Consider the following 27,377-nt stretch of genomic DNA (forward strand, 5'->3'; position numbering starts at 1 on the left):
ACTGACAAAAGTTGCTAATAAATTGCGTTGAGGGATAGAAGTAAGGAAGAGAAATTCAGAATGACTTCTAGGTTTGGGGTTTGTTCTATTGGATTGGTGGTGGTAATTTTCTAAGACAGGAAAAGCTAGAGGAGAGGAAAATAATGGGAGAGGATAGAATTAAGAGTTCTGTTCTGGTCATCTGAAATTTGAGGTGCTTATTTGACTTCCAAATATATCTGCAATATATAGAGAGTTTGATGAGTTTGGAGCCTGGTGGAGATAGGTCAGGGATAGAGATGTGATAAGAATTTGGCACTTACCAGGGTATAGATCGTATTTAAAGTCATGGGACTGAATGAAATTACCTTGGATATTTGTCATGTTCTGTGACTTATACGTCCTCCCTCTCCTTCCATGTAAAATTATGCCTACATTGTGTATTAAAGTTGTGTATTTTAATTATAGTACCTATAATAGTTTGATACAGTTATCTTGTTTTGGATAAAATATTCTGATTTCTTTTTTCTATTTATGGCTAAATGTTTTAAGGGTATTCATTAACTAGCATTGATATTTAACTGGAGATCTAACAGTTATGTGTTTTGTCTTGTGTGGTTTTTTTGTAGGCAAAGTCATTAATAAAGATTTGCGACATTACCTGAGTCTTCAGTTTCAGAAAGGATCAGTTGACCACAAACTGCAGCAAGTGATTAGAGATAATCTCTATTTGAGAACTATTCCATGTAAGTATGAGATGGAATAAAAGAAATGCAGCCAAAATATCTTTATTTAACTAATCAAATGTCTAGAAATAATTCAGTAGAGTATCTCATATGAAACTGTGGAGACTAAGTTGGGGCATTGGAATGAAACAAAAATTGGATAAAGAGAAAAATTTTCAGAGGACTTTCAAGTGTTTTGTTTTAAAAATAGAAAAACTAGAAGATTCTATGTTTTGACTTTTTAAAAAGTCATTAGACTTTAAAATTTTAAGAATATAAATGTACATGTTGCTAACTAGATGTTTTTCCTATAAATCAATTTCTAAAGCCTATGCAGTAAGAAGACTATTTTGCTCTCAATGCCTGTACACTGAGAACAAATATTTTTTATTAATTATTAGGATACTACTAATTTTAAAATCTGCCTCTTCCCCAAAGGAAAAAAGGAGGAAGCATGCAGTGCCACCTTTGTGGTAATCCATTTTGAATTTTTATCTAGATGTTGGTGTATCTCTTCTAGTCTTAATAGTTTTCATAGGACCTGATTGTTGTTGTAATGATAGTTTTGGCTTTTTATTGTTTTTTTTAACACATAACAAATCATGTATGCTTGGTTTAACTAGTGTAGGTCTGGGGAAGAATAAAAGCAGTAAACAATAATAGGGAATAAAAGGGCATTCTGGTTTGTTTTACTTTTCAGTATATTTGTAATTCCTTGTGGATACTAGCTTTTATAAGGCCTTTGGAATTCTTGATTTCTTTTTCTTGTTATTTAATCGCACACAATGTCCAGTTCATCACCAAACCTTTCTAATTATGCTTCTTAAATACCTATCTCTCTGCACTACCATAGACCCTCACTCTTTCTTACTTGGACTTTAAAAAACAACCACAACAACAACAAATAACATTATGTAGTTGCAAAGAGCTAAGTAAAACTGACTTCAAAATCTTGATTCTGGCGTTTTATTAGTTGATTTACTTGGGCAGGTTACTTAATCTTCCTAAGCTTCAGAATCTCCATGTATAAAATGGGAATCATAAGGCTCACCTGATATCATTATTAGAATTAAAGTGAGAACATAAATGTAAACCACTTGGTCTAGAGTAGGTACTCAAGCAGTGTGTGGCCCCTTGTCCCATTCTAACTGTATCCCCTGACCCCAGTGTCACCTCAGTCTAGTCCATCTTTTTTTTTTTTTAATTAATTAATTAATTAATTTATGGCTGTGTTGGGTCTTCGTTTCTGTGCGAGGGCTTTCTCTAGTTGCGGCGAGCGGGGGCCACTCTTCATCGTGGTGCGCGGGCCTCTCACCGTCGCGGCCTCTCTTGTTGCGGAGCACAGGCTCCAGACGCGCAGGCTCAGTAATTGCGGCTCACGGGCCCAGTTGCTCCGCGGCATGTGGGATCCTCCCAGCCCTCCCAGGGCTCGAACACTTGTTCGCTGCACCGGCAGGCAGATTCTCAACCACTGCGCCACCAGGGAAGCCCTAGTCCATCTTTAAAGTGCACGTCTGATTCTTGTCCATTTGTAGTTTATCCTTCAAAAAGTCCTGTTGACTACAAGTCTAGACTCCTTAACATGGTATAAAATATTTTGTTTTAAAATCTGACTACTTATCTATGATTTCCTCCCATAAATCTACCTTGTCAAATTTCAGAATTGCAATTCCTGCCTTCTTTTCTTTGCATTTGCCTGATAAATCTTTGTCCACCTTTTTATTCTTTTATCTTTCTGAATCTCTTTGTTTTACGAATAGTGTTGAACTTTGTAGCCAGTGTGAAACTGTATTTATTGATTTGATCGATATCTTTAGTCTCAGTTTTGTCATGTTTTTCTAATTTGTAGTCAATGTGAAACTTTATATTTATTGATGTGATTGATATCTTTAGTCCCAGTTTTGTCATGTTTTTCTATTTTACCCATATACAAGTATTTTATATAAAAAGGCTTTCACTATGTAGTCTATTTTATTTGAGCTCTCTTTTTAGGAAGATTTGTATCTTTATTCTACTGGTTATCTCTGTACCTTTATATAATACTCTTTGTTTCTCATCCCTTTTGTTTTTGTTCCTACTATGAGTAATATTAAAATTATCTAGTCATTTCTTCTTCCTCCTTACCTCTCCCTCTCCCATCATCTGACTTGAAGTAATATCTTTTTATTCTCAATGAATATAAGGTAATCAGCAAGCTCATTCTGCTTTGCATATGCTTTCCTCATTCTGACCGTTTTTTGATGCTTGATCTGTATCTGTATTGGCAATGCAAGCAACCATTATGTACTGTACTCTCCCCTTTATAATCATCATTTATTCTCCATTCTTTGGGTAGATACATATTTAGTCAAGCTACCAACCCTTATGTTGTTGTTTCTTCAATAATTCTGGTTGTCTAAAGCTTGTTGTCTACTAGATTTCCATGAAAGGTTCACAGGATCATTATAGCAGTTTCTCTGTGGCCTTTATACTTTAAAGTTTGTTTGGATGGATATGAAATTTTTGGCTCTTAATTTCTTTCCCAGACTATCTTAATTATCTAATTGTTTTCTGGCATGAAGCATTGCTCTTAAAAAAATCTGAAAACAATCTGATTTTTATCCCTTTATAAGGAACTTGGTATTTTGCCTGCATGGGGTGTCTCAGGGTAACATTTTTAGTTTCATAACTCTAGAGCTCCCTCCTTCCTTGTTAAAAGCAAGGTAATAAAAATATGTACTTGTACTTTTTGCTGCCCTCTGCCACTTTTACTTGATCTTCTTTTTAACTTACTTCTACTGTCCTAGTTTTGCAGTTTCTCCCCAGTGTGAGGTTTTGCCTTAGAAAGGAGCTCTACAATTTATTTGTTTTAATTCATAGGTTCCAAACAGCTACAGCTGTTTCAGATCCTAACAGGAACTCCTAACTTAAAATTGAACTGCCCAAAACACATCCAAGAATCTAGAAGCCCTGATGCATCAGTAGCAGTTAGCAAACTGAATGGCCACATCTGGTCTCTAAATGTAATTCTTTACTAAAAGATGCCAGATTGGGACTTCCCTGGTGGTCCAGTGGTTAAGAATCTGCCAGCCAATGCAGGGGACATGGGTTCAAGCCCTGGTCTGGGAAGATCCCACATGCCGCGGAGCAGCTGAGCCCGTGTGCCACAACTACTGAGCCTGCGCTCTAGAGCCTGCAAGCCACAACTACCGAAGCCCACGTGCCTAGAGCCCGTGCTCTGCAACAAGACAAGCCACCACAATGAGAAGCCTGCACAACACAACGAAGAGTAGCCCCCACTCGCCACAACTGGAGAAAACCCATGCACAGCAACAAAGACCCAATGCAGCCAAAAATAAATAAATAATAAAAATAAATTAATTATAAAAAAAGAAATTAAAAAAAAAAGATACCAGATCTTCCTGGAGAAAATTCTGATTCCCCATCTGGGGCAAGGAAAGTACAAGGTGAGCTTGGAATATCCAATTGTATCAGAAAGTATGCTTAAAAAATTTGGGGGACATATCAGAAGAACATAAAGAAAAAAAAGCCACCTAGATGGAGTGCCCACTGACAAAATCTGAGACAAGTTAAACAACAAAATTAATAAGAGAGAAGGAGAGACTTCTACTGTTGTCAGACATTGCACTATAGATACAACACAACTGTGATCCCTGAGAGAAGAGGAAAGGAGACTGCACACAAAGGAGTCCTGTAATTTCCTCAGCTTTCTTCCTGGAGGCACTTTCGAGGCTACAGCACAGTAAGGAAGAACCCAGGCAGAGTTTAGCAGACTCTGAGTTGCGGGGACAGAAATATGAGTTCAAGAAGTCTGAGGTGTTTGGAATTTGCAAGACAGGGTGTCAGAGAGGAAAGAACTATGAAGAAAAGGAGTTCAGGCAAACTGCACAGGTGCCTCCTTGGGTGTATTGCTGAATACTAAGCTGAGAATGTGTAGGATGAGACTTCACATAGCAGGGCAAAGAACTCTCTGTGAGCTGTAAGATTAACAATACCAGAGCTTACACAGGGCCAAGAGAAATTTGAGTTCTAACCAGACTGAGTGGAGAGACCCCGTAAGGGTCATGGCTTACTAGTAGGATTAAAATGACCATAGGTTAAGCTCCTTGAGGCCCATTTTAACAAAGTTAAATTTAAAAAGTCCCAAAAGGATCAAGTGAATATGCATGTAACTTAACTGTTAGTAAAAATAAAGGAAAGGAGGGAGGGGGGAAAAGGGAATAATCCACACTCTTTAAAGGAAGTCAACAAAATCTAGACACTGAATAACATAATATTCACAATGTCCAGTGTCTAATAAAAAAGTACTAGGCATACAAAAAAAAAAGGAAATGTGACCCATAATCAAAAGAAAAGTGAACTGATTAAAGAAAAGAATAATAATTTAAAAAAAAACAGAAAAGACACAGATAATGACCATACCAAGAATTTTAAAGTTATCATAAATATGCTCAAGGATTTAAAGGACAATATGAGCAGAATAAAGAGAAAACAAGATGTATACTTTTAAAAAGAACTAAGTGGAACTTCAAAAATTCACTGGATGGGCTTAACAGCAGATTAGGAACTGCAAAAGAAAAGATCAGTGAACTTGAAGACTAAGCAATATAAACTAATCAAACAAACATAGAGAGGAAAAAGAGTACAGTGAACTTTTTAAAAGCAACCAAATAGTGAGACAAGACAGAGAGATTTCTACCTTTGCAATGAAGGACTAACTGGTACTGGATTTACCGTCTTATCATAAACAACCAGAAACTGGGCAAGCTATCTATAACAGCTGTTTTCAGACATTGGATTATAAGCAGAACAGGACTGTGATCTGCTCATATTGACCTATGGCACACTATCAAGCCAAAGTGGGGGAAGCAGAAAAAATATTTGAAGAAATAGTGGCTGAAATATTTGCAAATTCAATGAAAACTATAAACCCATAGATCAAAGAATCTCAACAAACCCCAAGCAGAAGAAACATTTAAAAAAAAAGAAAGATCAACGTACATAATAATCTAATTGCTGAAAACCAGTGATAAAGAGAAAATGTGAAAGGCAGACAGAAAAAGAGGTACATGCAGGGAAATAGAGAATGACTGCAGACTTATCAACAGAAACAGTACAAACTGGAAGTCAGTCAAATGTCATCTTTAAGATGCTGGAAAGAAAAAATGCCAACCTATATAAAGTAAAAATATCCTTAAAAATAAAGAGAAATAAAGAAATTTTTGAGACAAAAAAGGATGAGGGAGTTTTTCACTAGCAGACTTGTACTATAAGAAATAGTAAAGGAAATTCTTCAGATGGAATGGAAATGATACCAGAATGAGAACTAAAAGGAAAATAGAAAAAACTTCATAATTATAGTTCAAGATTTCAATACCCACTTTAGAAAAAGTAAGCAAAAAATCAACAAGGTTATAACACAAATAACACTTTCAACCAACTTGACCTAATTGTTATTTGTTAGAGTATACTACCCAATAACACAAGGATATACATTCTTTTCTAGTGCACGTGGAACATTTACAAATATAGACCATATTCTGGACCATAAAACAAGACTCAGTAAATTTAAGAGGATTTAAATCGTACAAAATATGTTCTCTGATCATAATGGAATTAAATTAGAAATCATTTATAGAAACATATCTGGAAAATCTCCAAATATTTGGAAACTAAATAGCACACTTCTAACTAACTTGTGAGTTAAAGAATAAGCCACAAGGAAAATTACAAAATATCACACATATCAGTACAACATATCAACTTGTGGGATGTTGCTAGAGCAGTATTTAGAGGAAAATTTATAATATTAAATACTTATATTAGAAAATAATAAAGATCTCAATCAATGATCTAAATTTGTACCTTAAGAAGAGCAAAGTAAACCCAAATTAAGTAGCAGGAAGGAAATAATAAAGATAAGAGCAGAAATCAAGAAAATAGAAAACAGAGAAATGATAGAGAAAAATCCGTGAAATCCAAAGCTGCTTCTTTCAGATTAATAAAAGTGATAAACAACAATGTTGAGAATGGGAAAGATGGCATCACTGAAAATCCTACAGATGTTAAGTGGATAATAAGGAATATGCTAAACAACTTTATGCCAATAAACTCAACAACTCAGATGAAATGGATAAATTCCTTGGAAGACAAAAACTCTCAATGCTCACTCAAGAAAAAATAGATGAACTGAACAGCACTCTATCTATTAAAGAAATTAAATTTGTAGTTTGTAACTTTCCCAAAGAGAAAACTTCAGGCCCAGATGGTACTGGTGAATTGTTCCAAATATTTAAAGAAGAAATAATGCCAATTCTACATAACCTCTTCTGAAAATTAGAACAGTTCCCAGCCTCACTCTGTGATCTGAGCATTATCCTTATTCTAAAGTGAGATAAAAACTAGATCAAAATTTTTCATGAACACAGGCTCAAAATCTTTTAAATATTTTAGCAAATCAAAATATAGCAATATTAGAAGAAGGATAACGCATTATGACCAAGTGGGATTTGTCCGAGGAATGCAAGGTTGGTATAACATTTGAAGATTAATGTAGTAACAGACTAGAAAAGCCATATGATCTTCTCAATAGGTGCTGAAAAAACATTTGACAAAAATCCAACACTAGTTCATGATAGAATCTCTCAGAACACTAGTCTGCCTGTTTATTACTCACTGCCTCTTGGCTTCAAATCTGCTCTTTTTGCCTGCTTATGATACTGTCACATTTTTCGCTTACCACCTGACACAATGTTAAGCTTCATCAGTAGAGTGTGCAGGAAGGATACTAGAAAGAAGAGGCTTCTTTTCCTGGTTCCAGTGTGTCTTTTTCTTTTTGCTTCTGCCTGCAAAATGATACTCAGTAAGTTTTAGCGGCACTCTACCAGTCATCTACCCAGTGGCAAGTTCAGTAGTGCACCTGGGCAGGGGTGGGGAGGGGTGGGGGTGGGGGGAGTCCCAGCAGCAAGTTCAGGAACACCCTCATAGGTGGCTTCATGAGTTCCACCAATGCACCAGCTGAATTCCTGCCAGTTTCCTGATGAGTTCTGTGGGGACCCCAGCAGGCTCCCCAGATTTCAACAATATCTCTTGTAAGTGGTTTTCCAGTGGGTTTCTAGCAAGCCTAGCCAGTGTCCCAGCTGGTTTTCTAGTAAGTCCAAAACACCCCCCTACATCATCCCTACCACTCAAGGCAGCTTGTTGGTGAATTTTATTGGTACTCCAGCAGACAGTTCCCTGCCCACCAGCCTCAGCCTACTGATTGTGAACCAGCTCTGTCCCAAGGCAACCCAGTAAACTTCTCTACCATCTAGTGGGCTGCTACACACCTTCTCCAGCAAGGTCTGAATCCCAGACTTTGAGAACATCTCTTTGAGGATGGTACTCTTTAGAGTTCTCTTTTATTCCCTCTTAGTTAATTCTTTATAAATAGTTGATAATTCTTTACATTAAGCTGTCCTTGTTCAAGTTACCATATAGTTTCTTGCTCCTATTTGGACCCTGGCTGATACAGAATTGGTACTGGTAATAGTTCCAGGAGACAGACCTTCCAAGAAGGGATTTTAGGATTGGTTTTGGTTGTGTACTTGGGCTTGAGCCCAGAGCCAGATTCCTTCCAGTGGGAAGCACGTTGCTGGTAATTCGTGACAAGTGGCATCACAATTTAATCATAGTATAACCTATGGCTGATTGTGATGAAGTACCCGCTGAGCCAAGTACCTTGGGACCCAAATGACTGCTACACTTGACCATTATAGCAGTAATAATGGCTATAAACACTGAGGTGTGGGATGGATTCTCCTGAGTGCACCAAACACTTAAAGAGAGAAAATGGCAATATAAAATCAAATGGTTTATTATTATTAGAAACTAATATAACAAGATTTTAATAACACTTTTAAATGATCTCAACCGGATACAGCCATTTGCTAACAGAAAACCTTAAAAGAAGGGAACATGGACACAAAATAAATGCCAAATAAAAATCATCTAAAAATTTGAAAGGTAATACCACACATACTTAATATTTGAATTTTTCAGTCCTGAAATGAAAATTTAAAGCACACAAAGTATCAATTGCATTATCTGATGGTCTTGATTTTTTTTTGGTAACAAATATTCAGACATAGAAAAAAATATATTTCATTTTGCATTGACATTCACAAAATTGTTTAGTATGTCCAAAAGCATCTTCAAATTGGGTGTTAGCCATTGGTCATTCATATAAGCTTGTTTCCTTTTTTTTTTTTTGTTCACGACCCACTATTCTTTTTTTTTTTTATCATCTTTATTGGAGTATAAGTACTTTACAAGAGTGTGTTAGTTTCTGCTGTATAACAAAGTGAATCAGCTATACATATACATATAGCCCCATAACTCCTCCCTCTTGCTTCTCCTTCCCACCCTCCCTATCCCACCTCTCTAGGTGGACACAAAGCACCGAGCTGATCTCCCTGTGCTATGCGGCTGCTTCCCACTAGCTATCTATTTTACATATGGTAGTGTATATATGTCCATGCCACTCTCTCACTTTGTCCCAGCTTACCCTTCTTCCTCCCCGTGCCCTTGTGTCCATTCTCTACATCTGCATCTTTATTACTGTCCTGCCCCTTGGTTCCTCAGAACCATTTTTTTTTTTTTTTAGATTCCATATATATGTGTTAGCATGAGGTATTTGTTTTTCTCTTTCTGACTTACTTCACTCTGTATGACAGTCTCTAGGTCCATCCACCTCACTACAAATAACCCAATTTTGTTTCCTTTTATGGCTGAGTAATATTCCATTGTATATATGTGCCACATCTTCTTTATCCATTCATCTGTCGATGGACATTTAGGTTGCTTCCATGTCCTGGCTATTGTAAATAGAGCTGCAATGAACATTGTGGTACATGACTCTTTGAATTACGGTTTTCTCAGGGTATATGCCCAGTAGTGGGATTGCTGGGTCATATGGTAGTTCTATTTTTAGTTTTTTAAGGAACCTCCATACTGTTCTCCATAGTGGCTGTATCAATTTACATTCCCACCAACAGTGTAAGAGGGTTCTCTTTTCTCCACACCCTCTCCAGAATTTATTGTTTGTAGACTTTTTGATGCTGTTCATTCTGACCCGTGTGAGGTGATACCTCATTGTAGTTTTGATTTGCATTTCTCTAATGATTAGTGATGTTGATCATCCTTTCATGTGTTTGTTGGCAATCTGTATATCTTCTTTGGAGAAATGTCTATTTAGGTCTTCTGCCCATTTTTGGATCGGGTTGTTTGTTTTTTTTTGATATTGAGCTGCATGAGCTGCTTGTATATTTTGGAGATTAATCCTTTGTCAGTTGCTTCATTTGCAAATATTTTCTCCCATTCTGAGGGTTGTCTTTTCATCTTGTTTATGGTTTCCTTTGCTGTGCAAAAGATTTTAAGTTTCATTAGGTCCATTTGTTTATTTTTGTTTTTATTTCTATTTCTCTAGGGTTGTTTCCTTTTTTAATGATGAAAATATTTTGTTTTCTTGCCCTGATTTTGTTTTTGCCATTGAAATCTATATTGCTTTTACTTCAGATTTTAGACCAGTTTCTGATTTCAGGTTGAAGTGTTCTGCAACAACATTCACTTCTTGCATTTCTTCTCTTAAAGTATTTACAAAGCACTGAAACTCACAGCTAATATCAAATGGTGGAAAATGCCAGAAAACTTTGTTGGATAGTGTTCAGGTAACATTCAGATCTCCCAACCGATGTTAAAAATGTTACACAGAATCATATAGCGAAACTGCCAATTTAAGGTCTTATCTAGCCTTCAAAACTTGTAATATTTTTGGAACATCACTCACAGGATTTATATAAAGTATAAATATATATAAACTTATTAACATTATATTTGCAAGAACAACCCACCGTTAGCAGCAGAGCCCTGACCACACACTTGCTGCATGGGAACAGCTGCAGGTAAGACTGACTGCGTAGCTTGTGACTGCTGCTCTACTCTAGGCTTCTGCCCTAGTCCCTGAAAATGTCAGCTTTAACATTTGATTCTACTTTTCAGTGTTTCCTGCTCTTACTTTCAGTTGAAACCAGTAACATCTCTATCTCAAATTATTACACTTTAATTCTCACAGCAGAACTATAATACCTTTTGTTCCCTCATTTTCCCCATCAACTGATTTTTCTTGGGATTTAGAAAAAGCAGATTTGCCAAGCAGCTCCAGAAAGGAATTCCTACATGGAAACTATAATGTAAATCAACTATAGCTCTCATGTATTGTTGGTGGGAATGCAAAGTAGTGCATCTACTTTGGGACTTTTTCTTATAAAGTTAAACATACACTTATCATATGACCCAGCAATTCTACTCCTAGGTATTAACCCAACATAAATGTAAATATAAATCTACCCAAAGACTTGTAAATGTACAACAGCTTTATTTGTAGTACCGTCTAAAATCTGGAAACAACCCAAATGTCCACCAATGGTGAATGCATAATCAAATTTTGGTATATCTATACAGTGGAATACACCTCAGTGATAAAAAGATATTTAACAACAAACTGGATGAATCTCAAAAGTGTCATACAGAATGAAAGAAACCAGACACAAACTGCTACTGAAATCAAATTAATGTATGATTTCATTTATATGAGATTCTATTAAAGGCAAAACTATAGTGACGACAGATCAGTGGCTGCCACAGGGTGGGAGACTGCAAAAGGACACAAGGAGACTTTTGGGGGCAATGGTTCCCAAAATTCATAGAATTGTACCATTAGAATTAGTGACTTTTATTATAGATAAATTATATCATGATAAAGTGGCCAAATAAACTCCCCCAATTATATTCTTTTATATTATCAACAATTAGAAAATGAAAATTTACAAAAAGATATCATGTATAGCATAAAAATATTTGAAATACCTAGAAATTAATCTAAGTAAGTATAAAGTGTAAAGATCTCTATAAGGTCAAATTAAGGGACATTAAGGAAGATCTGAATATATTGAGAGACATTTCTTGTTCATGGATTAAAGACTCAATATGGTGGAGATATCAGGTCTCCTCAAATTGATTAATAGATTCCATAAAAATTCCAGCATTTTTAGCCTGATTCCAGAAGTTACATAGAAAGACTATGAATAGAAAAAACAAGGTAAGTGGAATTGCTCTGCTATATCTCAAGATTTATTGTGGCAGTATAATAATTACAACACTGTGATAAAGGTACAGGAATGGTCAGTAGATAAATGGGATGTAATAGAAAGCCCAGTGATAGACACCCAGTCTTATATGGGTGTTTCTATATAAGATTCCCATGACAGAAGTGCCATGGCTGATCAGGGAGGAAAATAATTGACTTTTCAATAAATCTTGTTGAACAACATTTGGAAAGAAAAGGAAATTGGACTACTACCTCCCATCAAGTCCAAAAAAAAAAAAAATGTTTTAGTACATTAAAGTACTAGATGTGAAAGGCAAGGCTGTAATGCTTTTCAAAAAGAATATGGAGAATATCTCCATGGCCTTGGAAAGGATTTCTTCAACAAGACACAAAAACCATTAGCTATAAAGGAAAGGACTGATAAATTTGACTCCATTAAAATGAAAAACTTCTGTCATCAAAGGACCATTTATAAAAAAAAAAAAAAAAGGGAAAAGAAATCACAGAGTGGGAGAAGATACTGTCTGTTCCGCAACATTTGTTTCAATACTGCAGGTAAGTTCATATGTGATTGGTAAGTAGGTAGTTGAATGATGTCAACTGAACCGAGGTAATATTGGTTCTTATTTCATTTGCCCCAGCTAATGTTTTATATCATCAAGTAAACACAGAATATACAAACATAGCTGAATGTTGTTTCTACTATGTATGATGCCTGTTCACCTCAATTTGGCCTCTTTTCTCAATTTGAACTTGTGCTTTATCTTAAAATTTTTGATTGCACCTTTTGCCTTATCTTCGTTATTCAGTAGCCTCAACCCTCCATGTACCCCTTTCTGTCAAGCTACCTTTTCCTTTCGTTTCTTTTTTTTCTTATTGTTTTTAAAGACAAAATATTTTATTTACTCTAGTATTTTTTTATTAGGAATATAAAATATCTTTTAAACTGTACTAATATTTTTCATTGGGATTGTTATTGATTTTACCAAGTGCTCTGTTTACAAAGTTGCAATAAGTTTTCAGAGATCAACCCTATCCTATTTTCTCCATAATCTTCTCTTATTTTTGGTGCATGATTTTGCAGAAAGCAGTATCTGAAGAAAGCATATTTCACATTTTAGCAGAAATACCTCATTTGCAACACATATACCTGGCAAAAGATGCAGTGCTTCAATACTGACACAATTATTTCACATTTTAACCTCTCTACAATTGGAATACATCTTACAATACATGAAATCTTTCAATTATAATTGCCAGGTTTTTTTTATTTTTTAGGGATAAAATAATGGTGCATTTTAGAAGCTGTTGATTACTTAGATTTGATGAAGTAATGTAGTATCCAGAATGTAAAGAACTACAATTCTAAAAAGGCAGGCAACCCAGTAGAGAAATGGCAAAAGACTTGAACAGCCACTTCACAACAGAAGAAATCTCTGTGGCTAGTAAATATATGAAAAAGAATGTTTAATCTCATAAGGCAGCTGCACATTAAATACGCAGTGAGATGCCTTTACATACTTAGCACGTTGGCAGAAGTTTAAAAACCTGATAACAAGTATTGATGTGGACACAAAAGGATGCATATGATATGATTCCCTTCATATGAAGTTACAAAACAGGCAACACTAAGCTGTGTTGCTCAGAAATGCATTACTTAGTTGGTAAAAACATTTTTTAAAAGGAAAGGAAATCATCATCACAAATGTCAAGATGATGGTTACTTTGGGGGTGGAGGGAGGGAGAGATTTATGATTGGAGGCACACAAGGGGGCTTTTGGCACCCTGGTAATGTTCTGTTTCTTCACCTGGTTGAGTTTGCTTTATTATTACTTGTTAAACTTTATACATATATATGTTTTCTGTACTTTTCTGTATATTTCAGAATAAAGCAAAAAGGAGGGAGGGGTCAGTTATATCAAAGGTTGTTGATTGGCCAAGTAACGTGAGGACTGAGACTTGACCATTGGGTTAAGCAAAGTGGAGACTCCTGTTGCACATAACAAATTGTCTCAGTGGGAGTGGTTGGGGCAGTGATCTGATTGGAATGGGCCCACGAGAGAATGAGAGGAGAGGAATTGGAGACTGAGTAAGCAGAACTTGGAGGAAGTTTTACGTAAAAAGGTGAAATATAGTGTTGACTGCAGGGGATGTACAAAGCTTTACATTAAACATATAGAGTATCAGGAGAATAGAAAGGTAAATTTTCTGGAATGCTGATGGCAATGTGGTAGGGTAGGGGAAGGTAGAGCAATTTTTATGGGTATGAGAGTACATATTTTGAGGGGGAAGAAGTGAAAATTTATAATACATTTGTAAAAAGAATTAATATTAAAGCTACTTTGTGAGTCTTGGAAATATATATGTTGGAATCACACATAACATTTTATGTCTGTTAATGGAAAGAATCATGAACACCATCTTGCTCAATGCCACGTTGCAGAAAGAGAACAAAGCCCAGAGGGATTAAGTGCTTGCTCAAAATTGTACCATTAATAATCATCCCAGACTAAAACGCAGAGTTGCTCCTGCCCCTCGGGTCAGTGCTTTTTTAAATAGTATTATCTATAATATGGTTTGCTCTTAAATTGGGTTTTATGTAGTCATTATGTTTTATAGTAGAGTTTATTTAGATAATATTTAAATTAGCCTTTACTGCATAACAGACTACCCTAGAACTTAACGGCTTAAAATAACCATCATGTATTATTTCTCATGATTTCATGAGTTGACTGAGCTCAGCTGGGTCCACTCATGTGGCTGCAGTCACTGGTGGCTCAGCTGGGGTTGGAAGGGCTAAACTGGCCTCACTGACATGTCTGGGGCCTTGGTGCTGTTTGTTGGTTGGGACTCTCTCTCATCATTCAGTAGTCTCTCCTGGACATCTGTACATGGTGCTGGGACTATTCCAAGGAGGCAAAGATGGAAATCTAGACTCCTGAACTTGCACAACATCACATTAAATTATTCAAAGCAAGCTATAGTCCAGTCCAGATACAAGAGGTGAGGCAACAAGCCCCATCTCTTGATGGGAGGAGGTGCAAAATATGTGGCCATGTTTTTCCATCTATCACAGCTGCTAATCATAAATTTAATCGCTGAATTTATTTTCTAATGTTAACTTTTACTTAATATGGAACTAAAAGCTGTTGATTTGGGGAATCTAACAGTGTAATTTTAGTCAGTAGATGAGAAACAAAAATTTGATAATGAAAAAATGTTAAGAAAAAGGGAAGTTATGTTTTCCTAATTAATTTTGTATCCTGTGTGATATAAGACAAAGAAATGCTCATTTTTATAACAAGCTGGGTAAAAATAAGGGGGAAAAATTCATTGATTACAGTCTTTGTTGCTTAGAATGTTGGCTTAATCATTATTTTCTGAGATTGTCACCATTAATATTTTATCATCATCATTGTGGATTTTTTTCACATGTTACAAAATGTAATAGAATGTAATGCCACTAAAAAGTAAAAGCAATTAATAGTTTCCCATGAATTCATTTATAATAATGATAGCATATTGCCAGGCACTGTGCTAATTCCATTTGTATAAAATTTCACTTAATTTATTTGACAACTCTCTATATTGAGTACCTACTGTGGTTCTTACATGGTGCCAAGACTTGGGGCTATTGCTCTGAACCAAGTAGACGTAGTCCCTGCATATTGCCATACCCTAGATGGGAATCAAGGAAGGTTCTCTAAAGAAGCTTTCTAAGCCAGGACCTGAAGGATGAGTAGGAGTTAGCTGAGGTAAGAGACAACGGGAATAGGAAGTCTTCCAAGGAAAAGAATGGCTTGGACAAAAGCCTTAGAGTTAAGCGAGTGCAAGGAAGATTAAAAGAATTGGAAAAAAAAAAAAATCTATTATGGCTAAAACCTAGAATGTGAAAGGCGTGAGGCAAGAAAGAAGCTGAAGAGGTAGAGTCTGGATTTTATGCCAGGATCATGGGAACCATTGATGGGTTTAGAGGTTTTTCGCTCAAGATTGTTTTAGAAAAGTCAAACTGGCTGCAGTTTTGGTAAGGGGTGTAGCCAGGGAGAAGAAAGGGTTGACCCTGGGAGGCCAACAATACAGGCCATAGATAATGATATGAATTAAGTGAGTGTGAGAATGAAGACAAGTATATAGATCCTACAGGTATTTAGGAGATGGAATCAACCAAATTTGGTGACTGGATGTAGAGCAGAGGGAAGAACCCAAGGTGACTGACAGGTTTCTGGCTTGGAGTGCTATTAACAAATAGGGAGCATAAATAGAGGAATAGGCTTGGGAAGGCATCCTTGGCGAGACAGTATCCCAACCCTATTTCCAGGCTAAGTACCTGGATCTCTTTTTTGTATTCTCTAGTATTTGAAATATTTCCAATATCAGTTCAAAAAAATATTGATTCTTGTTCAGTGAAATTCAGTAAAATATAGCAATGCTGCCATAACCTGAATTTATATCTTGGATCTGAAAGAAACATTTTACATTGGCATTAATTCCTTAATAGATAGAAATTTAGTGCTCTGTTGCTGTAGTGAATTTCATTAAGCAATTTACTGCTCAATGTTTTGAAATTACTTGAAGAGAATAATGGCTAAGAAGCAATATGTGAATTCCTATCTTAAGCCCTAAGCCCTTTATTCATTAGTCTAAAATAATTTCATAATTAATACTTGTTCAAATTTTTTAAATGGAGCTCAGTAAGAGTTTTTAAAAGTTGTTTTTCTTTTTTTATTGTCCTTTACAACTCTAGTAAGTAGAATGTTAGTTTACATTTATGCTAAGGAAGTAAAAAATACGTAAGGTAGCTACATGAAAATGAAGCCTATCCTTGGTGGACTTATCTCTCCTTCAAATATGAAGTAATAATAATTGAGGTTTAAAAGAAGAATTAACTGTTATGTCTTGGAAAGTTCAGCTTTCTTGGACACTAACATTTTACTCTTTGTAATTTTGAATTTCATAGCCATCTATAGCTTTTATTAAAGTATATTTACTCATCCTACATTATTTGTTGTCCTACTTTCACCTAGGAATGTTAATTTGCCTAAAATTCTCTGATCATCATTCTAGAAGATGCAATATATTCAGTAGTCTGTTTCCCATGTGTTCTCTATAAACTGAATTTTCTATTATTCTCAATGTTTTATAAGTTTAAAAGCACTTTACAACCTATTTTTTTCTTGTTTTTTTTTTTTCCCCCCTTAGGCACTACAAGGGCCCCCAGGGATGGGGAAGTACCAGGGGTGGACTATAATTTCATTTCTGTTGAACAGTTCAAAGCACTGGAAGAGAGTGGAGCATTATTAGAAAGTGGAACGTATGATGGTATGTCCTCAAATATTGATAACAGCAACCCAGAACACTATCTGATTAATTGGAATTATTTCAGAGGGAATTTGGTCAGTAAAATACCATTTTTTAAACGTTTTTTTCTATCAGTCTTTGGGAGATTTTTCTTTTGATTAGGCTATTTGTAATTTACTAATTAAAATGGGATTAAACAATAAGCAAATGCATCCTATATTATAAAGTTGATTGTGAACAATATACTAAAATCATTCAAACTGGCCAGTATGCATATTTCATAGTAATTCACATTCATCATATGAATTCAACAAGTATTTGTGAGTTCTATTTGTGGCTGGAAATAAAAATACTCTACAATTTAAAAAATCTATTTATACCTTGCCTCCCTTGGAGAAAAGAGAATATAGATTTGAGGAGGAAAATAACAAAAACAGAAAAATTGGTTTTCTTTTCATAACTCTTTACTCACTTGATTCTAGGAAGTACTGATTTAAGATCAATTTCAACTTTTAAATGATTCTTTGTTAGATCTTTTTTTTTTTCTTTATCTAACACTCTTCACTGGCAAGCTTGTGCACTCCCATAGCACCCTGTACTTCTCCATCATTGCTTTATCAGCTATTATAATTGCCTTTTTCACAAGCTCTGTGAAAGCAGATATCACGTCTTTCTTACTCAATATTATCTTCAGTGCCTAGAGATGGTGTTCAATAAGTATCTAACCATGAATTCAGCATATCCAAATATGCATTTGTGCTCTATCCAAAAGAATAATTTCTCTCTTTAGCTGCACCAAGAGCTCAAAACAGGGGAGTCTTCATTTACTTCTTTCTTTTTCTCACAGTTTTCATCTAGTGTGTTACCAAATCTAGTCATTTCTTCCTTTGTAGCAGCTTTCGCACTGCCTTTCTTTTTACTTTCATGACCTCATTGCAGGCTCACTGGACTAGCTCATGCTGGCTGTCGCAGTTGATCTCATTTGTTCCAGTCTCTTCCCTCTCACCAATCCCCCCTGCTCGTTGCTACTATGCTAGTCCTCCTCCAGTGCAGTTCTGGTCATGTCTCTCTCCTTCAGAATCTTTAATGAGTTCCTTTTGCCTGCTAAGTTTGACCCAGCCACCCTTTCTGGGCTTAGCTCCCATGACTCATTCATTATTTATTAATTTATTTGATCCTTCTTTCATACTATGTGCCAAGCACTATCAGAGGGGCTAGAGATGCTGTGCTGAGCAATACTGAAATGATACTGCCTTCATAAATCCTATATCTTAGTGGGGAAGGCAGTCAAAAAACAAACAAAATAGCCAAATTGAGATGTTATGAAGGAAACAAAAACAAGGGATTTAAAGGAAATAATAGGAATATCTTATTTAGATAAGATGGCCAGTGGAGACTTCTCAGAGGAAATGACAGCCGCTTATTTTTTATTTTTATGCAGATAGCCTGCACTCATTCACCTCCCTCTTACAGGCAACCATTCTGATGTGTTTAATGTATATGTTTTTGTTTGCATGTGTTCTTGCAAAATGTATATTGTGTCTTGTGTACATGTATTTATTATTTACATCTGGACCATGTTCTAAATGTATCTCATTAGTTGTTAACTGTTTTCACTTATTACTGTGTTTTTTAGATTCATCCATGTTGCTGTACTGTATTTGCATGTAATTCATTGTTTTTTAACTGCTGCACAGTACTCCATGTTGTGACTCCACTACCTAACCATTCTCCTAGTGACGGACTTGCAGATTGCCTGCAACTCCTCATCACCACAGATAAATCTGCAACATCCTCACACACGTCTTCTTACAGACCTGTGTGAGAATGTCTGTGGAATATGTATCCAATTGTTGGGTTATAAGGTATACCTATAGTTAATGTGATGAAGTAGTTTTGGGTAGCTCTGCAGTCTCTATTCCCATCAGCAGTGCCATAGGGATTTGGTTCTGTAGCAGATACAGTAATGACTCCACGTACTCCTCAACACTTGGCATCGTCCAGCTTTATAATTTTGCCAATCTGATGGTTGTAGAAGTGGTATCTCATTTTAATTTTAGTTTCTCTGGTAGTCAGAGAGTTTGAGCGTCTTTTCATATGCTTGTTAGTTTTCTTGGACTAATGCAAATTGTCTATTCATTTGCTTTGTCCATTTTTTAAAAAGTGGGATCTCAATCACATTGCAGTTTGTAGACATTCCTTAGATATTTAGATATTAATCCCTTACTGGATATAGATATTTTCTCCCATTCTGTCACCTAATAACCTTGTCCTGTGTTTCTTCATTAAACAGAAATCCTTAACTTTTGTCTATCAGATTTATCACTGTTTTCCTTATGATTTATGCTTTGAAGTTTCGTTTAAGAAGTCCTTCTCTGCCCCTAGATCACAAAGATATTCCTCTACATTTGCTTCTGTTAAGAACATGAACAGTCATCCACCATTTCACACCCATAAGATTGACAGAAATTTTAAAGTCTGATAATTGTGGGAAATGGAAACCCCCACACACAGCTGGCGAGAGTATATAATGATACAATCCCTTTGGAGAGCATCTTGGCAATAGCTAGTAAATTCAAAGATGCACCTAACTCTGATCTAGCAGTTCCCTCTCTGGATGCCTACTATAGAAAAACCCTTGTCTATGTACATATGCAGACATGTACCCGAATAGTCATTATAGCATCATTTGAAACAATAAGGGAATGCAACCAACTCTCTTTTAGTAGAGGAATTAATAAAATACATTTTAATTTGTTCATAAGAATGGACTATTATATAACAGTTAGGTGACTAGAATCTACATGTATGAACAGGAATAAGTCTTAGAAATACAGTTGTATAAAAAGAAGGTTGCAAAAGGATATGGACAGTATACTGTTTAGAAAAAAAGATATGAAATGTCATAAACACTCCATGAAGCTTTTATTAAAACAATAGTATTTATATGTATGTATGCATATACATATGTCCTAGATGTACATATGCAGGGAAATGACATATACCAACATAAGGATAACTCGGGGAGAGAGTGGGAAGAACAGAGACAGGAAATTAGGGCTTTAATTATATATGTGACTGTATATATGTGTCATTAAAGAGGGAAAAAGGGGAGACCTGAAAGGAATCTGGCAAAAGTTAGTATCTGGGGATGTGTAAATAAATAAGTAAATAAGTTTCTAATAATATTCTAACACTATTGTATATGATTTTATATAGGTTTAAAATATGTAATGGTTGACTGTTCTATTGTAAAAATGAAAACCCTTCAGAAAAGAAAAAAGAGAAAAAGAAAAAGCTCCAAAACAGCTTCAAAAAGATGAAAAATTTTTCTGTGAATAACTATAGTCAAGGTTCACAAACTTTGTAATTCTGAACTTTCCAATATCTGAAATCTTGATATTTACCAACAATTCAAGAAAAATAGATCCAATTTACTTATAAGCAATGCTAGTTTTCTTTTTTAATCTAAGCCAATAATTTTTTAAAAATAAGGAAACTGCCAGAATTTATTACGAAGTTCTAAATTCTTATCAGTGATTATGGATATAACAATCACAATATCCTGAATTTCTCTAATTTTCACCCTAGAGTCAGATAATAATTACTAAGAATACACAGTAAAATGTGTTTCTAGTATTTCCTGTAAAACTACCGTCCTTAGAAAAACTGAAAAAAAAAAAAAAAAGTAAAAGTGGACTTTTAACTTTTTCATGGTACATCCAAATTTCTTGGATGATTATTGGACATAATGCAGGAAAAAATGAGATCCTAGAGCATCCTATTCCCCAACCAAACCTCTCTTTGGAGCATTTCTGCGTCCTCTGTCCCAGAGAAATGTGAACTGGCTTTTTCATTGGTTCTTGCTTTACTTATGGGCCAGAAAGTTTGCAGAGATCCTCTTAGTCTGTTTTAATATGAAGCTTTCCATCCATCTGCATGACAGGAGTAACTCCATTTCAAACGTGGATTTGGAAGCAAGGGAGTAGTTGAGTGGGGAGAGGCAAGATGTGGTTGAAAAGTCTTATTATTTTGATTCCATTGTCTTGAGTATTTTAATGACAATTAACTCCCGAAGTCAAATTTCCAAAGAATTTATCTTAATACTTTCCCCCTCAAAGCAAGCACGACTTAAGGTAAACCATGTTATTTGTAGATTTGCCTCACTGATGTGGTGAACAACCTATGTTGTTGTTGCTTTTTTTTCTTCTTGGAAAAATAATCCATTATATACCCCATTAATTTACTGTATATGAATGAGCATCTTAATTACCGCCTTAGGAGCCAAGGAATTTGTAGATTTTTTTTAAAAATAAGAGAAGAAGATGAGTATTTTATTCCCTGTCCATGTTTATCTTTCTATAACATCAGCATAGTGGTTGATATAAGGTCAAAACTAGCAGGAGCCACAAACTTTTAATGTAGCTAGACCCACTGAACATTTTCCATTGTACGTGGCTGCCTATTGGGGACTACATGGAAAACTGAGCAGATATTCAGTTGTTTTCATTCTATTCTGGGACATTCATTTTTACTGCAAAAATTACTGATTTACAAGACAACATATTAAAGTATTTCTTGCTTTCCTGAGAGTAAGCCAATATTGAGTTATGCTAATAAATTCTCTATTTGTTCAATAAATTGCCAGATAAAATAATATAATTAAAATGCTCAGAAAAACTTTTAAAAAATTACTTTTACATAAGCAGCCTACATTTCAGAACAGACTAGTTGGTTCTTAGCTTTATCCTTTGCCTGCATATTTCCTTATTTTACCAAAATAGTTCATTATGTTACATACCAGAACAAAATTATTTGAGTTAGTTTTCTCCTCCTTTACTCCCACTTTTTATGCCAGTTAGTCTTACACAAGAGCATTGATGCATTTAAATTCAGAAATTAGGCCCTAATATAGAACTCATGCAAAGCAAGCCCTGTAGGAATAACTAACCTACATACGTAAAGTCAACTTCCTGGTCTTAGGTACAAATAGTCTTAAAGTGTTAGATAATGTTAGATAGTATATAGTGTTAGGGCACTTGAGAAATAAGTTCTTCCTGGTCTTTCTGTCTCCTCCTCTCCCAAGAAAAAGTGCTTTGGCCTCCTTTTAGCCAACGGTGGGTATTCAAAAACTTCCGTATAAGATAACAGGGCAGAGACATACACTAGATCATTTTGTTCTGACTCTCAATTCAGCATTCAACACTCAGCAGCTGTTATTTTGTCCACTTCAGGAAACTTCTACGGAACTCCCAAGCCTCCAGCAGAACCCAGCCCTTTCCAGCCAGATCCAGTTGATCAGGTCCTCTTTGATAATGAGTTTGACACAGAATCCCAAAGAAAACGAACTACATCTGTCAGCAAGATGGAAAGAATGGACAGTTCTCTTCCTGAAGAGGAAGAAGATGAAGACAAGGACGCTGTTAACGGTAGTGTAAATGCAGGTTCGTCAGTAGGTAAACAACTTCTGGCTGATCCTCAAGGTTGACTTTAATATGACACTGAATTGGAAGTAGTAAAATTTTCCACAAAGCACATGCAGAGAAAGTGATGGGATTCTCAGGGTTTTTTTTTAAGGTTTTGTGTGAAACAGTGTATCTCTGTTGGCCACCTTGTAAGCTGAAGTGAGTTGCTCCAAGTGGCAGTTTTGATAAGTCAATTATAAACTATCATTAGTATTGATAATAATACAATATGCCATTACCCTGCTGCCTAAAAGATTTGAGATTCATTTCTGGTGCTTGCATATGGGAATCTTGTTGGCCTAAGTCCTACTCTACAGAATTAGAACAAAATGTAGACGTTTTAAGATATAGCCTTCAACCAAAACAAAGATTTAGAAGTATGCTAAAAAATATTATCTGAAAGGTTTGTTAGCAATATTTTGAGTTTAAATTCTGAATCACTCGAAGAAAATTTCCAAACTTGACTGTCATATTTTTCATTAAATGCAAAACCAACAGAAATTTAGTGGTGGAGAATCTTCTCCTTTTGGGTACCCCTAAATAATGTAGTGATTGCTTAGGACAGCAGTCCCCAATCTTTTTGGTACCAGGGACTGGTTTCATGGAAGACAGTTTTTCCACGGACTGGGGCAGAGTGGGGGGATGGTTTCGGGATGATTCAAGTACCTTGATTTATTATGGTCTCTGAGCAGTCAAAGTTCTCTGCTAATGATAACCTGTATTTGCAGCCGCTCCCCAGCGCTAGTATCACCACCTCAGCTCCACCTCAGATCATCAAGCATTGGATTCTCATTAGGAGTGCGCAACCTAGATCCCCCGCGTGTGCAGTTCACAGTAGGGTTCGCGCTCCTAAGAGAATCTAATGCCGCCGCTGATCTGACAGGAGGCGGAGTTCAGGCGGTAATGTGAGTGATGGGGAGCGGCTGTAAATACAGATGAAGCTTCGCTCACTCACCCGCCCCTCACCTCTCCTCCTGCTGTGCGGCCCGGTTCCTAACAGGCCATGGACTGGTACCAGTCTGAGGTCCGGGGGTTGGAGGTTGAGACCCCTGGCTTAGGAGATTCTTATACTGCTAGTTAAGAGTATAAATAGGAAACCACGGAATCACAGCAGAACTGATTTCAGTGCTATTTATGATAATAATTCCATTCAAAACACTAGAATATAAGGTTCATAAGGGTTGGAATTTTTGCTTGTTTTGTTCATTGTGCTATTTCTTGAGCCATAAACCATGTTTAGCACATAGTAGAAGCTAAAAAAATATTTTTGTTGTACTAATAAATGAAAAAATTTGATTATATCTTCAAATTTGCAGAATCCATTACCATATCATTTTCCCAAAGTATCCTGTTGTTTTCCTTTATCAGTTATTAAAATTTGCTATTATCTATTGTTTTAATACATTCATTGCTTGTGTCCCCCTCCAGAGTGTGAGTCCTGTTTTATGGTCCTAACATCTCACATTGTTGTGTCGCAGATATGCTCAATGAATTACACCAATATATTTTGGTGAAAACGGGTCTAAAAAGGTTTAGGTGAATTCATATCTAATTCTTTAGAGTTGTTAAGGGAAGTCATCATATCCTAGAGACTTTTGATTTTGATGTCAGCTTTACTCTCCCTCAAAATTATGTTGACATTTTTAAATGCTTAAGACTGGGATTAGAAACCATGACTCTGTCCCCAAATGGGAATTTATATGTTCTTAATTTGAAGGAAAAGAAAATGCCCTTTTTTTTACTTCCTAATGCAGAGCCTTTCAGTGAGCACTGCAGTTGCCTTAGAGGTAAACCCATCTGTAAGCTCCATAGTTTATGTTTGTCATGTAAGACAGCTGTTAAACCAGGTGTTCCAGACTCTTCATTGTTAATATTTAAAGGGAGTGTATCCAAGAGTGTGTGGGAGGCAGTCTGTACACTCCCTCTTGTGTGTAGGCAAGAGGGGATAGAGATATCTGCTTAGAAACACAGTTAGTTCTTCCATTGTAACAGAAGGTAGAGTAAAATGGGCACAGTTGCTATGTAGATATAATGGTGGGAATTTGTGGAAGTTCTGCTTGCATCTATTTTCTCAGTGAAATAGGAAACAAGGTCATCAAATGAGATTAGGGATAAGGCAGAAGTAGGAGAAGATTTAAGGAGAAGGAAGGTATGAAATCGTTATCTAGGAGAGTCAGAGCGAATGGACTAAAGAAATGCCCTATGATTGTCATACATCATTAAATGCCCTTTTGAGGCTACTGATCATGAGTTAAAAGTGAAGTAGTTACTATCGCCTGCGTTCAGCTACATATACTGGCAAGGAGTATGTGGAGAGTAAGATTTAAGTAGAATTATAGTTCAGCCAGTCAAGTATGGTGAAGTAAAGTAGGGAAAAAGGAATCAGGAGTATTTACAAGGGAGTGAGTATATTGGTTGATCATGGAATTTAAGTTGGGTAAGTAGGGCAATGAGGACACGACTAGGGCATGGATCGGGGTGAGGAACAGTGAAAGGCAGTAAGTAGTAGGATTAGTGGATTATAAAACTTGGTTGGATAAAGGATGGTTGGAGTGGAAGTACTATAAAGAATGACATATAATGATATCTAAGGCCTCTTCTAAGAGTCTCTGATACTGAAGCATTGCCCAAAGTTTGGAGTTATTACAGTTATATTATCTTTTAAGTTCTAGAAACAAGTTTTAAGTGCATGAATTGTGAACTCCCTAGAGAGTCACCAAATTTTAGTATTCTTACCTACATTGTGGACTTTGGAACTCTAAAAGGATTTTAATATTACCAACAGAGAATTATATTTAACAACAGTAAGTCTATTGAGTTTAATTTTTAAAAATTAGTATTATTTTAAAGGCCTGTGTTAAATGTACACAAGGCAGCTTGATAAAGCAGTTAAGAACATGGACCCTTTAAATTCAAATCCTAGCTTTGCAGTTTATTAGCTGTGTAACCTTGACTAAATTAACTTATTAACCTTGTTGGGCCTTAGTTTCCTCTTCTTAGTTTCCTCTTCTATAAAATGGCAATAGTAATAATATATACTCACAGGGTTGCTGTGAGAATTATGAGTTAATATATGTAAAGTGCTGAAAATAGAGCCTGTCACATAAAAGAACTGTATAGGTGCTGCTGTGGCTGTTGTTTTAGTATAATATTGATTGATCTATATTTAGTATATACAGAATTGATTCTATTGTTGTTTTTTTGCTTCTTTCCCTGACTAGCATCAGAGGTGCTGTACAGGGTTAATGTCACTTAGCAAATTAAAAGAAAATCAGTGCGTTTATTTGTTTTTTCAAAAGTTATAGCAGAATGTGGACATAGTAGACAAGGAAATTTGCAATATATATTTGGCATTTTGTTAGAATTAAGGCTGTTTGAAGAGAATGTAACTTTATCTACTTCTCACGCTGTTCTGTTGGAATAGCAGAAAACAGAGAGAGGCATTCTGAGTCGTCTGATTGGATAAAGACTGTCCCAAGTTACAACCAAACAAATAGTTCCATGGACTTTAGAAATTATATGATGAGAGACGAGAATCTGGAACCGCTGCCCAAAAACTGGGAAATGGCCTACACTGATACGGGGATGATCTACTTCATTGAGTAAGCACATGTCTGTATCTTTTCTAATGTGCCCTGCCACTGTGAGACTTACCTTTAAATTTTCTTAACCTCATTTCACAAGGCTTCCATTTCTTTTTTCTTTCTTTAAAAATATTTTTCATAAAAGTTACAATTGATTCTTAATCTGATTGTTTCCCTGGATGATATTTCATTTTTATTTGATTTGGATAAAGGAATATTGTATTTGACGTCTGGTTTTATAAAAAAACAGGAGGATTAAAAACAGATTTATCACTAATAATGAAAAATGCAAGGAATAAAGGATATTTTGCTTTGCCTTTTTTTTTTTAACCTTTTGGGTAGAGTGTCCAACTTAATGAGCATTTCACAGATTACCATCATTTGGAAGGGGGCCATATTTATTAACTGAGCTAAATATTTTCAGACCTAGAGATCAACGTAGAGATTAGTGAATTAATCTCAAATTGGAAACACCAAGAAAAGATCCTTTGATCACATTGTTATTCTCCCACTGCTTTGATAATAACTTTAATTTATATTTTATTGCCTTCGTATATATTTTCTTCCAGGATTTTTCTTTCTTTAAAATCCTCATATTTCAGATACTTAAACTATAACACTGTCTACTCAGCAGTGTGATGGCTTTGTTTTAGCATTAGTATTTACTGCATGGTGACCTGGGTCTGACCTGCTCCAGGTCTTAGTTGCAGCACGTGGGCTCTTAGTTGCCGCATGCAGGATCTAGTTCCCTGACTAGGGATCGAACCCGGGCCCCCTGCATTGGGAACGCGGAGTCTTAACCACTGGACCACCAGGGAAGTCCCAGAAACAGACACTTTAAAACTTTTTATTTTATTTAACTCTTTTATTTTTAAAGAGTCCCAGTGAGGGCAGAGACTCTATCTGATTGTTTGTTCATCTCTATATTCTCAGTCCTCAGCACAATGCCCACACATCACAGGCACCTAAGAAATATAGTGTTTTTGGAGGGAGAGAGGAAGGAATTCAGCCAGCAAGTAAACAGGGTTTTCAGGGCAGCTTTTTTGGCTAAGATAATGCACAGTATGGGGCCATGTGCCCACCCTCTGAAACATTTTTGACTGCTTAGATAAGCATCTGTTATTATGCACTTAACATTTTATCCCTTCTTTAGAGTCTTCATTCTCAAATTAGTGCCTCT

The 27,377-nt window shown here is 35.9% G+C and overlaps 1 protein-coding gene across 5 annotated transcripts in view; it reads left to right on the forward strand.

Moving 5' to 3' along the window:
- MAGI3 (membrane associated guanylate kinase, WW and PDZ domain containing 3) overlaps positions 1-27,377 on the forward strand; it is a 255,466-nt gene that overhangs the window by 158,775 nt on the left and 69,314 nt on the right. For 2 of the 5 annotated variants that reach the window (XM_068540536.1, XM_068540539.1), the window contains exons 2-5: positions 609-725; positions 17,050-17,169; positions 22,383-22,592; positions 26,038-26,215. In XM_068540536.1, coding sequence (XP_068396637.1) covers positions 609-725; positions 17,050-17,169; positions 22,383-22,592; positions 26,038-26,215 — 625 coding nt within the window. The remainder of the gene's footprint in view (positions 1-608; positions 726-17,049; positions 17,170-22,382; positions 22,593-26,037; positions 26,216-27,377) is intronic. The other 3 variants (XM_068540537.1, XM_068540541.1, XM_068540538.1) reach the window with 2 other exon arrangements.

This window comes from Eschrichtius robustus, chromosome 3, assembly GCF_028021215.1.
Source record: "Eschrichtius robustus isolate mEscRob2 chromosome 3, mEscRob2.pri, whole genome shotgun sequence".
In the NCBI taxonomy this organism is placed as follows: domain Eukaryota; kingdom Metazoa; phylum Chordata; class Mammalia; order Artiodactyla; family Eschrichtiidae; genus Eschrichtius; species Eschrichtius robustus.